General features: G+C 52.5%; 1 protein-coding gene and 1 pseudogene across 2 annotated transcripts; one reads left to right on the plus strand and one right to left on the minus strand.

Annotated features, from left to right (window-relative positions):
* Window positions 1-624: 624 nt before the first annotated feature.
* On the minus strand, window positions 625-2,505 carry LOC308181542 (feather keratin 1-like; annotated as a pseudogene). The gene is made up of 2 exons (XR_013956155.1): window positions 1,753-2,505; window positions 625-1,389 (listed from the first exon to the last, which is right to left on the minus strand). The product of XR_013956155.1 is annotated as a feather keratin 1-like (transcript).
* A 3,061-nt stretch (window positions 2,506-5,566) lies between these two features.
* On the plus strand, window positions 5,567-6,875 carry LOC308181544 (feather keratin 1-like). Its single transcript, XM_080564934.1, has 2 exons — window positions 5,567-5,778; window positions 6,111-6,875. Exons 1-2 carry the CDS (start codon window positions 5,656-5,658, stop codon window positions 6,444-6,446), a joined length of 459 nt encoding a protein of 152 aa, XP_080421060.1. The 5' UTR covers window positions 5,567-5,655; the 3' UTR covers window positions 6,447-6,875.
* The last annotated feature ends 5,625 nt before the right edge of the window (window positions 6,876-12,500 follow it).

Consider the following 12,500-nt stretch of genomic DNA (forward strand, 5'->3'; position numbering starts at 1 on the left):
CACCTTGCAGTTGGACTTGTTGAACCTCATGCGGTTCACATAGGCCCACTTCCCCAGCCTGTGGAGGTCCCTTTGAATGGCACCTCTTCCTTCTATCAACTGCACCACAGAGTTTGGTGTCATTGAGGGCAGTGACAATCCCACTCCGCTCAACACTCCTCCAAATGCATCTAGAACACTGTGTCCAGTTTTGGGCTCTGTAGCAGGAAAGACTTTGACCAAGCACAGCAAGTTCTGCAGTGTTGTTGTTAGGAAGGGTTTTCCTGGCTCCTCCTGGGCAGCTATGCCCTCCACCTTGTCAAGGACGTAGTCATCCCTCGTTCTTTACTACTTGCTTCATGCTGTTGTGCTAATCAGAGAAGAAGCAACAGTGTGCACACCAAAATGCACAGAGGCCACTCAACTACATTGGATAATTCCATCCAGCTCTAAGTAAGCAGATATTTAGAATCCAGACGGTGACCTGATGCGTGAAGAAGCATTCTGAATGCAAGCCTGTGTTAATGATTGCTAAGCATGAGCATCAGCAACCACCCGCTCCCAGAACTACCAGTCAGCAACACCTCTCTCCCCAGGCACCCTGGAAGAGTAGCTGCAGGGGAAGGACAACTCAGAGGCGAAGGCTGAGATGCAGCAGAACTTTAATATTCGAGTCAAAAGATGGAAAAGAGGTTGCTCCGAGAGGAAGCCCCAGTGCAGGAAGCACCAGGGGCAGACGAGAGCATGAGCTGTGTGGCCTTGGTGGGCATGCCACCATTTGACCACCTGTCTGCTCCACTGAGGGAGAAGGGTCAGCATGTCCTCTCAATGATGACGTTGTGGGACTCAGAACACAGTGGAACCGTGCTGAGTAACAAGGACATTGGTGGGAAAGGAGAGAGTGGAGGAGGGGAAAGGCAGACATGGGCCGTGCTCTCCGAGAGACCCATCTTCTTCCAAGGGGTGATGGGGAGGTTTGGCCACCCTGAACATAAGAAGCCTATGCTCTGTGCCCTATCCGCTGCCAACATCTGGGTCCCTGGGGGTTTTTCTCCAGGGCCATTGCCAGCAGTTTTAGCACGGGAGACACCTTGCGCCGCAGGAGCGGCTGCCAAAGCCAGAGCGGCCAAAGCCCCCGGAGGAGATGGGCACTCCCTGAGAGCTGAGGATGCTGCCAACAGCAGCGGAGGTGGAGGATCCCACGGCGGTGTTCTGCGGGAAGGAGCTGAGGATGGGGCCGGGCAGGGTCACCACCACGGGAGAGGGCTGGATGAAGACGTTGGAGTCCTGGCACTGCTGGACACAGGGCTCATTGCAGCTGTTGGCCAGCGGGGTCGGGCCACAGGGTCCACATGGCAGGCACGGCAGGCACTGGTTGTAGCAGGACATGTCTCGGGGCAGGACGTGCACCTTGTGGGAGGGAGGCCCCAGAGGAGAATGTTGGTGAGAGAGGAGCAGTCTGCCAGCACACCACTGGATAGCAATGGCACATGCTGTTTGGGGAGCCGGCAGATGTCTAAGGAGGCCCACAGCCATCTCCTTCCCTTTGTTCCCAACAGTGTTGGCAAGAACTTTCAGGCCAAAGGAGCTCCCCACCAAGCCCATATCTCGGGACGTACATCAGCCAAGCCACAGCTTCACTTCATGACACATCTCCTGACCCCTTCCATCGCCCATGACTAGCAACCCGAAAACCCAGCAGAGGAGGAAGGTGCAGGCATGTTATGAGAACTCCCCAGGGATGAAAAGGAGGAGAAAGGCCTTAAGACTCACCTTGTTCCCAGGGAGATGCAGGAGAGAGGAGTGGATGAAGAGAGTGAGGAGATGGGGCCTCTTTTATACCTCTCCTGCATCGCCCCGGGCCCACAGTCACTCTACGCAGGCTGTAATTTTCCATCAGACTCACCTCAAATGCAAAATAGCCTTCCTAATGGCACAGGTTGTGCTTTGGTTTCCGTCAACTCTGCCATTTCATTTCCTCATTTCAGATTTGCCCAGTTGGCATCAGAATCTCCTTTTAAGTACCAAGATGAGAGGTCAAGCATTTCCCTGGGCGGGAACACGTCAGTAGGGCAGCAGATGAGTCCTAAGTGCTGGAGGGTGTATTGGGTTTCCTTGGCAAGGTTTTGGTAACGGGGTTCTGCAGGGGTGGTCTCTGTCAGAGGTGTCACAGAATCACAGAACTGTAGGGGTTGGAAGGGTCCTCAAGAGATCACCGGTTCCAACCCCCCTGCCAGAGCAGGTTCCCTAGAGCAGGTTGCCCATGTAAGCGTCCAAGCGGGACTTGAATATCTCCAGAGAAGGAGACTCCATAACCACCCTGGCCTGGCTATTCCAGTGTTCCATCACCCTTACCGTGAAAAAGTTCTTTCGCATGTTGGTGCGGAACTTCCTGTGATCATTTTTTTGGCCATTGCCCCTTGTCCTGTCCCCACAAACCACTGAAAAGTGGTTGGCCAAATCCCTCCGTCTCCCACACTTAAGATATTTGTAAACATTATTAAGATCCCCTCTCATTCTTCTTTCCTCAACGCTGAACAGACCCAGAAGCTGCCCCATGTTAGATAAGAGCCAGTTTCAGCTGGCTCCAAACTGGCCTGCTGCTGTCCAGAGCCAAACCAATATGCAATGTTTTTTTGGGCTGTGTGAGAACAGAATTAAGAAAAGGAAAACTACTCCTGCACAACAGCAGCTGGGACAGCGAGGAGTGAGAAACAGCCCTGCAGACACCAAGGTCGGTGAAGAAGGAGAGGGAGGAGGTGCTCCAGGTCCTAAAGCAGAATCATAGAATCATGGAATCATTAAGGTTGGAAAAGACCTCCAAGATCATCTGGTCCAAGCATCCCCCTATCACCAATATCATCCACTAAAGCATGTCCCCAAGTACCACAGCCAATCTTTCTTTAGACACCCCCTGGGATGATGACTCCACCACCGCTCTGGGCAACCCCTTCCAATACCTAACTACTCTTCCTGAGAAGAAATTTCTCCTCATTTCCAACCTGAACCTCCACTGGCGCAACCTGAGGCCATTCCCTCTAGTCCTATCACAAGTTATCTGTGAGAAGAGGCCGACCCCCAGCTCCTTTCAGGTAGTTGTAGAGGGCAGTAACGTCTCCCCTGAGCCTCCTCTTCTCCAGACTAAACAACCCCACTTCCCTCAGCTGCTCCTCCCAGGACTTGTGCTCCAGACCCTTCACCAGCTTTGTAGCCCTTCTCTGGACACACTCCAGGGCTACGATGTCTTTATAAACAAAGATATTAAAGAGGATGGGCCCCAACACCGACAACCCTGGGGAACATCACTCGTGACCGGTCAACAGCTGGATTTGACTCCATTCAATCAGAAGTTCCCCTGCGGCCCTTGGAGAGGCCTCTGGTGGAGCAGGCTGTCCCCCTGCAGTCCATGGGTAGCACGGTGGAGCACATCTCCACACTGCAGCCCATGGAGGATTCCCCAGCGGAGCAGGTGGATCTTGCCTGAAGGAGGCTGTGGCCCATGGAGAGGACCACAGTGGTGCAGGCCCTGGGCCAGAGCTGCAGCCCGTGGACAGGAGCCCACGCAGGAGCAGGGGTTCTGGGGGGAGCTGCCGCCCATGGGGGAACCCGTGTTGGAGCAGTTTGCTCCTGACAGATGGACCCCGTGGTACGGACCCATATTTGCAGCAGTTCTTAAAGAGCTGCTGCCTGTGAGAAGCCCATGCAGGATCAATTTGGGAAGGAATAAATCCTGTGGGAGGGACCCTAATTTGGAACAAGTGCAGGGAGTTACTGTGAAGGAGGGGCAGAGTCGAAGTTTTATGGACTGACCACAGACCCCAGGGCATGTTCCCGTGCGCCACCTGGGGGAAGAACATAGAAGAGGGTGGCAGGGGAGGTTGTTTTTAGTTTGTTTTTAGTTTCTCACTGCTCTAGCTTGTTAGTAATAGGTAATTAATTACATTATTCTCCCTATTCTGAATCTGTCTTGTCCATGACAATAATTGGTGATTGATCTCTCTGTCCTTATCTCAACCCTTGATCCCTTTTCATCGCATTTCCTCCCCCTTTCCCTTTGAGGAGGGGGAATAGATAGCAGTTGTGATGGAGCTCAGCTGCCCAGCTGAGTAAAACCGCCATAGAGTAGGTCAGAAGGGGTAGAAGATGAGTCCCAAGTGCTGGAGGGGTCCTGCATATATATCCTGCTGCCTATGCAGTGCCCTCCTGGATGACCAAAGCCTCCCTGGCCTGAGGACACAGCACATCCTTCTACCACTTGGCCTGGCTCCCAGACTGCTCCACCAGTCACAGCTCATTGCCTGCATAGGCAGATGGGCTGTGCTGCAGTTTTGAAATGCCCTGGCACAAGGCTGCTCCTTCTGGGGTGACATGTTGTCTGCTTGTTTGACCTTGTTCCCTCTTGTGGCTGTCTCCTGGGCTCTTCAGGCAACCCATGTTGTCAGCTGCTGTGAGGAAGGCAAAGGTTGCTCTCCTGAGCCAAAAACCAGAGGAATTGTTCACAGGGACAGTGTCTTGCTCCACCACTCTCCTTGCCATACCAAGCACTTTGGCCAGACTCATTCCCTGACCAGCAGCGCACCCAAAGACATGCCCTGTTGTGCAAAACATGCCTGCAATCCTGTGAGCTGCCTGAGCTATGAGAGTACTTGTGAGAAGGTCATGCTGCAGGGTGATGGCTGTTGGGGCTGCCTGGAGCATGGCACAGCTTGAGCTTGGATTCGCATGGAGCTGCTTGGCCAGAGGGGGATTTAGCTTGCATGATGCTCAGGCCTGCAGACAGCAGGCACTCTGGCTTGGCCTCACGCCAAAAGCGTGGCATGTGACCAATCCCAAATTAGAGCATGACTTGTCCTGGGCAGGGAGAGTCTCTCCCAGGAAGCTTGCCTGCTGAAGGCATTCCCTTGCCTCCCTGGGGTGTGTCCCAGCTGCCTCCCATGTCTGCAGGGCAGGGAAGAGCTTTGCTCATGCAGCAGGGATGCATTGCCTCCTTGGTGGAGTCTGGGAGATGTTTCTGTAGCCAGGGCCCTTGTGAGCAAGTCCCCTCCCTGAGCACGTCCAGCTGTGTGGCAGTGCTGGTTCCTGCCAGCCCTCGCTAGATGAGGGGAACCTTCCTTGCCCCCCCCAGTGGTGCTGGCTTGTGCTGTTGCCTGAGGAGGGCTTTGGGACGTGGCAGAGGAAGCGTGCTGAAGCTCTAATGCTGGAAGACTTATTGCCTGGGACCTAGCCAGGAGGGATGTTTTCTGCAACCCTTTCTTTCCCACCAGAAAGCACTCAGGAGAGCTCCTACACACAGCCCCATCTCTTTAGCCAGGAGGGTGAAGCCTGTGTGTCCCTTCCCTCCCACCGTCCATGTCTGACCATGCCTTGGGGGCAGATCTACTCAGAGGAGGTCCACAGGCAGCTCATGGGCAGCTTCTGGACATTTCTCACAGAGGCCACCCCTGCAGAACCTTGCCATGTAAACCCAATACACCCTCCAGCACTTAGGACTCATCTGCTGCCCTACTGACGTGTTTCCGCCCAGGGAAATGCTTGACCTCTCATCTTGGTACTTAAAAGGAGATTCTGATGCCAACTGGGCAAATCTGAAATGAGGAAATGAAATGGCAGAGTTGACGGAAACCAAAGCACAACCTGTGCCATTAGGAAGGCTATTTTGCATTTGAGGTGAGTCTGATGGAAAATTACAGCCTGCGTAGAGTGACTGTGGGCCTGGGGCGATGCAGGAGAGGTATAAAAGAGGCCCCATCTCCTCACACTCTCATCCACTCCTCCTGCCTCCATCTCCCTGTGAAAGAGGTGAGTCGGAAGCCCTTTTATTGTCCTCAGTGTCCGTGGGGATTTCTTTGTGAATGACTGTGCCTTCATCCTCTGTTGAGTCACGAGAGCGGTACAGGTGTGTCATGGAGAAAAGCGGAGTCTAGACTAAGGTGTTTCCAAAGCTATGGGCTAGATGGGGAGCTTTATGGGCCTGGACATTCTTGTCAATACCGTTGGGGCCAAAGGGAATGAGGAGCCTTCTTAGACAGCTGACAGTTCCCCAAACACAATTAGCCCTGACTCTTCTGAGGTAGGCTGGCAGGCTGATCCTCACTCACCTCCATGATCCTCCGGGCCTTCCCTCCCACCAGGTGCACCTCCTGTCCCGAGACATGTCCTGCTACAACCAGTGCCTGCCGTGCCTGCCATGTGGACCCTGTGGCCCGACCCCGCTGGCCAACAGCTGCAATGAGCCCTGTGTCCAGCAGTGCCAGGACTCCAACGTCTTCATCCAGCCCTCTCCCGTGGTGGTGACCCTGCCCGGCCCCATCCTCAGCTCCTTCCCGCAGAACACCGCCGTGGGATCCTCCACCTCCGCTGCCGTTGGCAGCATCCTCAGCTCTCAGGGAGTGCCCATCTCCTCCGGGGGCTTTGGCATCTCTGGCTTTGGCAGCCGCTACTGCGGCACAAGGTGCCTCCCTTGCTAAAGCTGCTGGCGATGGCCTTGGAGAAAGACCCTCAGGGACCCAAAAGTTGGTAGTGGACTGGGCACAGACCATCGGTTCTTCTGTTCAGAGGGGCCAAACTAACCCAAAAACCCTTTGCAAAAGGATGGGGCCACCCTGGGATCTCAGAAAGTACAGACCATGTCTGCCTTTCTCGTTTTGCACTCTCTCCTTTCCCACCTGTGTCCTTACTGTGTAGCACTGTTCCACTAGGCTCTGAGTCCAACAACGTCAGCCTAGAGAGGACCTTCTGGCCCTTCTCCCTCAGTGGAGTGGGTAGATGGACAGCTGGCGGGATGCCCACCAAGGCCACATAGAGCACGCTCTCGTCTGCCCCTGGTGCTTCCTGCATTGGAGCCTCCTCTCAAAGCAACCTCATTTCCTTCTTTTGACTCTAATATTAAAGTTCTGCTGCATCCCAGCCTGCACTTCTGAGTTTTCCTTCCCCTGCAGACACTCCAGACACCAGCTGTTGGGACCGATACTATTGCTCTGGAGACGTTTGGGGGTGTGTTGGGCACATTGGGACCATTAACATTTCCCAAAGGGTGAGGCCCTGTGCAGTAGGGCCCCTTGGGAAAGCACAGTCACTCACATGTGAGAGAGGTGCCCATGAGTTCTGCAGGTCCCCTGGCCATCAGGCCCAGCTTTGCTGCCTCTCTGTCCTGGCGTGCCATCTCGGCCTCAGTGCACATCCTGCTGAAGGTGGCATGTGGCCACTGCTGGCCTCCAGTGAGGAGCCAGAGCTGCAGGAGACCCTGGGAGGGCAGCAGCCACACAGGTTCCTGGGAAGCGGCAGCAGGGGAGAGGGAGAGAGGCGAGAGGAGGGGCGGCAATTCCTTCTGCTCTGGGGGCAGCTGTCTGGGCGGGGAGGCTTGTGCAGAAAATGGCGCCAGAGCAGGCTAGGAGAGGGAGTGGGGGAAGCAGGCTGTACTGGCTCTGGCTGTGATTGAGGCAATTGTCTTCACCATAGGCAATATGGTGCTGTGTTCTGATTGTGTGACTATAACAGTGGAGGTGACACACCAATGATTTAGAGCAGCGTCAAGGCCTTCTATGTTTCCTCTCTGCAACCCCAGAGAACGGTCTAGCAAGTGCTAGACTGTTAACTTTCCCCACAGCAGCCCCTAGAGTGCTGTGCTTTGCACTTGGAGCTGGAAGAGCATTGCTATCTCACCAATGTTTGGGCTATTACAGAGCAGTACTTGTGTGTCATCAATACTCTCTACAAGCCCCCCAAGGGCCCGAGGCGGGGAGTGGGCAAGAGGTGGGGAGGAGATATCACCAGGGCAGCTGAGCTAAACCAACCAAAGGGGTATTCCACACCGCTTGTCATCACAACCAAAAAAAAAAAAAAAAAGTTGAAAGATGAGAAAGGGTAAGGGGTGCTCTCATTAAGAAAACATCTATCCTCCCAAACAACCACTACAACCACTACACTTATTGAGGCCTAGCTTCCCAAGACGTGGCTGAAAATTTCATACTGATGGGGAGGAGAGAATAATTGTTTTCTCTTTGCTTCTGCACATCTTTTCTTGTTTTTCTCTTTCTTTTTCTTTGAATTCCACTGTCATTTTCTCCATATGTGAGAAGACTTTTTTCCCTATAGTATTTTCTCCCACCCTTCTCATCCTTTTATGATGGGGAGCAAGAGAGCAGTTTGGTGAAGTTTAGTTTGCCAGCAATGTGTAACCATCAGAATGGGAAGTGCTCAGAAGGGGACACAGCTAGGACAGCTGACCCAAATTGACCAAAGGGATATTTCATGCCATATCGCATCATGCTCAGCAACAAACCAGGGGACAGTTGTTCCAAAGTAGCCATTCTGCAGTGACTTGTTGGGCATTGGTCTGCTGGTGGGAGGTGCTGAAACGTTGTCTTTGCATCACTTGCTTTTTCTCTTTTGTTTACTATTCCCCTCTTAAGCTGTCTTTATTAAGAGACTTTTGCTTCACAAGGTGCTGCATGCAGTGAGGCGCATTTGAAGTGCTTCTACACAAACGCACGCAGTATGAGGAATAAAATGGATGAGCTAGAAGTCTTGGCCCAATCCCACAGCTACATCATCGGCATAAGCAAAACCTGGTGGGATGAGTCCTGTGGCTGGTGTGTCGCAACAGATGGTTACAGGAGGTAATAGATGGTTACAGATGCTCTTCAGGAGGGACAGGCAGGGTAGGCAAGGTGGCGGGCTGGCGATGTATGTGAAGCAGGGGCTGGACTGTGTGGAACTTCAAGCTGGTGATGGCAAAGTTAAGAGCCTCTGATTAAGGATTAAGGGACGAACAAATAAAGGGGATGTCATGGGAATCTATTACAGACCACCCGGCCAGGATGACAACGCCGATGAATTATTCTTTGCAGAACTAAAAGATGCCTCTATATCAACTCCCCTTGTCCTTATGGGGGACTTCAACTTGCCAGACGTCAACTGGGATTACCACATGGCCGACATGAGCAAGTCCAGGAGGTTCCTAAAGCACCTAGATGATAACTTCTTAGTGCAGGTGTGAAGGGAGCCAACTAGGAAAGGTGCCCTCCTAGATCTGTTGCTGGAGAACAGAGAGGGTCTTGTGGGGGACGTGGCAATTGGCAGCCGTCTTGGCCATAGTGACCATGAAGTGGTTGAGCTTAAAATTTTTGGTGTCAGACAGAAAACTTTCACCAAAACTTCAGCCCTGGATATGGGAAAGCAGGCTGCTCAGGGAAGTAGTTAGCAAGGTCCCCTGGTAAATTGCTTTTGAAGGCATTGGCGTCCATCAGTGCTGGTCAGTCTTTAAGCACTGCCTCCTAAAAGCAGAGGATCAGGCAATTCCAAAATATCGGAAGTCAAGCAGGCGGGGCAGAAGGCTGGCCTGGGTGACCAGGGATCTTCTACTGGAGCTTAGGCAAAAAAAAAGAAAATGTACAGCTGCTGGAAGCAGGGTCAGGCAACATGGAAGGAATACAGGGACACTGATTGCGTTTGTAGGGAGAAAATTCATGTGGCCAAAGCCCAATTAGAGTTGAAGCTGGCCAGGTCTGTGGGAGGCAATAAAAAGGGTTTTTTAGATATGTGAAAAGAAAAAGGAGGACCAAAATAAACATAGGTCCGCTACTTGATGGGGAAGGTCACCTCATAGACAGGGACATAGGCAAAGCAGAGACGTTTAGTGCCTTCTTTGCCTCCGTCTTCAACGCTGATGATGGGCTTCAGGATCCAGGATGCCCTGAGCTGGAGGACCATGATGGTGGGAATGATAAACTCCCAACCAACCCTGAACGTGTGCGGGATTTGCTGCTCCACCTGGATCCATACAAGTCCATGGGTCCGGATGGGATTCTTCCCAGGGTGCTTAAAGAGCTGGCTGACATCATCATGGGACCTCTCTCAATTATTTTTCAACAGTCTTGGGAATCTGGAGAGGTCCCAGTAGACTGGAAGCTGGCAAATGTACCAATTTTCAAGAAGGGCAAGAAAGAAGACCCTAGCAATTACAGGCCAGTCAGTCTCACGTCAGTGCCTGGTAAAATTATGGAGAAGATTATCCTTGAAGTTATTGAAGCGCAGCTGGGGGACAATGCAGTCATTGGTCCCAGCCAAAATGGGTTCACGAGGGGTAGGTCCTGCCTAACAAATCTGATTTCCTTTTATGATAAGATCACCCATCTAGTCGATCAAGGGAAACCAGCTCATGTGATCTTTTTGGAATTCAGCAAAACTTTTGACACAGTTTTCCATAGGATCCTACTGGACAAAATGTCCAGCATACAGCTAAACAAAAACATCATACGATGGGTGAGCAATTGGCTGATGGGCAAGGCTCAAAGGGTTGTGGTAAATGGGGCCACATCAGGCTGGCAGATGGTCACTAGCAGGGTCCCCCAAGGCTCCATTTTAGGGCCAGTCCTCTTCAATGTTTTTATAAACCATTTGGATGTAGGATTAGAAGGTGTTTTGAGCAAATTTGCTGACGACACCAAACTCGGAGGAGTTGTGGACTCGGATGAGGGTGGAAAGGCCTTGCAGAGAGATCTGGACAGATCGGAGAGCTGGGCAATCACCAACCACATGAAATTTAACAAGAGCAAGTGCTGGGTCCTGCACCTGGGATGGGGCAACCCTGGCTATATGTACAGACTGGGCGATGAGGTGCTGGAGAGCAGCCCTGCAGAGAGGGATCTGGGGGCTGTGGTTGACAGCAAGTTGAATATGAGCCAGCAGTGTGCTCTGGCAGCCAGGAGGGCCAACCGTATCCTGGGGTGCATCAAGCATGGCGTCGCTAGTCGGTCGATGGAAGTGATTGTCCCGCTCTGCTCTGTGCTGATGCGGCCTCACCTCGAGTACTGTGTGCAGTTCTGGGCACCACAGTACAAAAAGGATGTAAAACTGTTGGAGAGTGTCCAGAGGAGGGCGACGAAGATGGCGAAGGGCCTAGAGGGGAAGACGTATGAGGAATGGCTGAGGTCATTTGGCCTGTTCAGCCTGGAAAAGAGGAGGCTGATGGGAGACCTCATCGCAGTCTACAGCTTCCTCACAAGGGGGAGTGGAGGGGCAGATTCCGATCTATTCTCCTTAGTCACCAGTGATAGGACCCTCAGGAATGGCGTCAAGCTGAGGCAGGGGAGGATTAGGCTAGACATTATGGAAGAGGTAGGCTCCCCAGGGAAGTAGTCACTGCACCAAGCCTGTCGGAGTTTAAGAAGCATTTGGACTGTGCACTTAGTCACATGGTCTAAAATTTTGGGTAGACTTGTGTGGTGACAGGAGTTGGACTCGATGATCCTTATGGGTCCCTTCCAACTTGGGATATTCTATAACTCCATGATTTATATCAACTGGGAAGTTTTTCCTCACTCTTGGTCTTCCAGCTCTCTCCCCTATCCTGCTGAGGCTGCGGTGTGAGCGAGTGGGTGGTGAGTGCTTAGATGTTTGCCAGGGTCAACCCACAACATGGGTTCATAGGCAGTACTTGTCCTCCTTCCCCTACTCCTTCCATCTGTTCCAAAGGCTTCCTGCAAAACTTTGTGGGGCAACAGGTGCTAGCTGAGTGTATCTAAGGGCCATACACAAGCTCCCAAAGCAGCACTGAGATCACCCAGAGCCCAGTCTGGCAGATGCCTTCCTGCCAGCCAGCCCTCATGCCACACCATCTATCTTGCAGCCCTTATATGACAGCAGACCAAAAGCTGGCCCAGGAAAAGTTGTTTGGGTAGTATAGCCATCCAAAGAGAAGTGACTCCCAGCAGTGTTCCCAGACACTGTGGACACCAATGACATCCTGGGCTGTATGAGCAGAAGCATAGTCAGGAGCTCAAGGGCAGTGACAATCCCACTCTGCTCAACACTCCTCCAAATGCATCTAGAACACTGTGTCCAGTTTTGGGCTCTGTAGCAGGAAAGACTTTGACCAAGCACAGCAAGCTCTGAAGTATTGTTGTTAGGAAGGGATTTCCTGGCTTCTTCTTAGCAGCTGTGCCCTCCACCTTGTCAAGGACATAGTCATCCCTCCATACTTACTACTTGCTTCATGCCATTATGCTAATCAGAGGAAAAGAAACAGTGTGGACACCAAAATGCATAGAAGCCACTCAACTACGTTGGATAATTCCATCCAGCTCTAAGTAAGCAGATATTTAGAATCCAGACGGTGACCTGATGCGTGAAGAAGCATTCTGAATGCAAGCCTGTGTTAATGATTGCTAAGCATGAGCATCAGCAACCACCCGCTCCCAGAACTACCAGTCAGCAACACCTCTCTCCCCAGGCATCCTGGAAGAGCAGCTGCAGGGAAGGACAACTCAGAGGCACAAGCTGGGATGCAGAAGAACTTTAATATTAGAGTCAAAAGAGATTGCTCCAAGTGGGGGCCCCAGTGCAGGAAGCACCAGGGGCAGATGAGAGCGTCAGCTGTGTGGCCATGGCAGGCATCCCGCCACCTGTCCATCTGCCAACTCCACTGAGGGAGAAGGACCGGAAGGTACTCTCTAGGCTGACATTCTCGGACTCAGAGCCTAGTGGAGCAGCACCGAGCAACAAGGACACAGGTGGGAAAG

The sequence above is a fragment of the Anser brachyrhynchus genome (assembly GCF_964034855.1).
Source record: "Anser brachyrhynchus genome assembly, chromosome: 22".
In the NCBI taxonomy this organism is placed as follows: Eukaryota; Metazoa; Chordata; class Aves; order Anseriformes; family Anatidae; genus Anser; species Anser brachyrhynchus.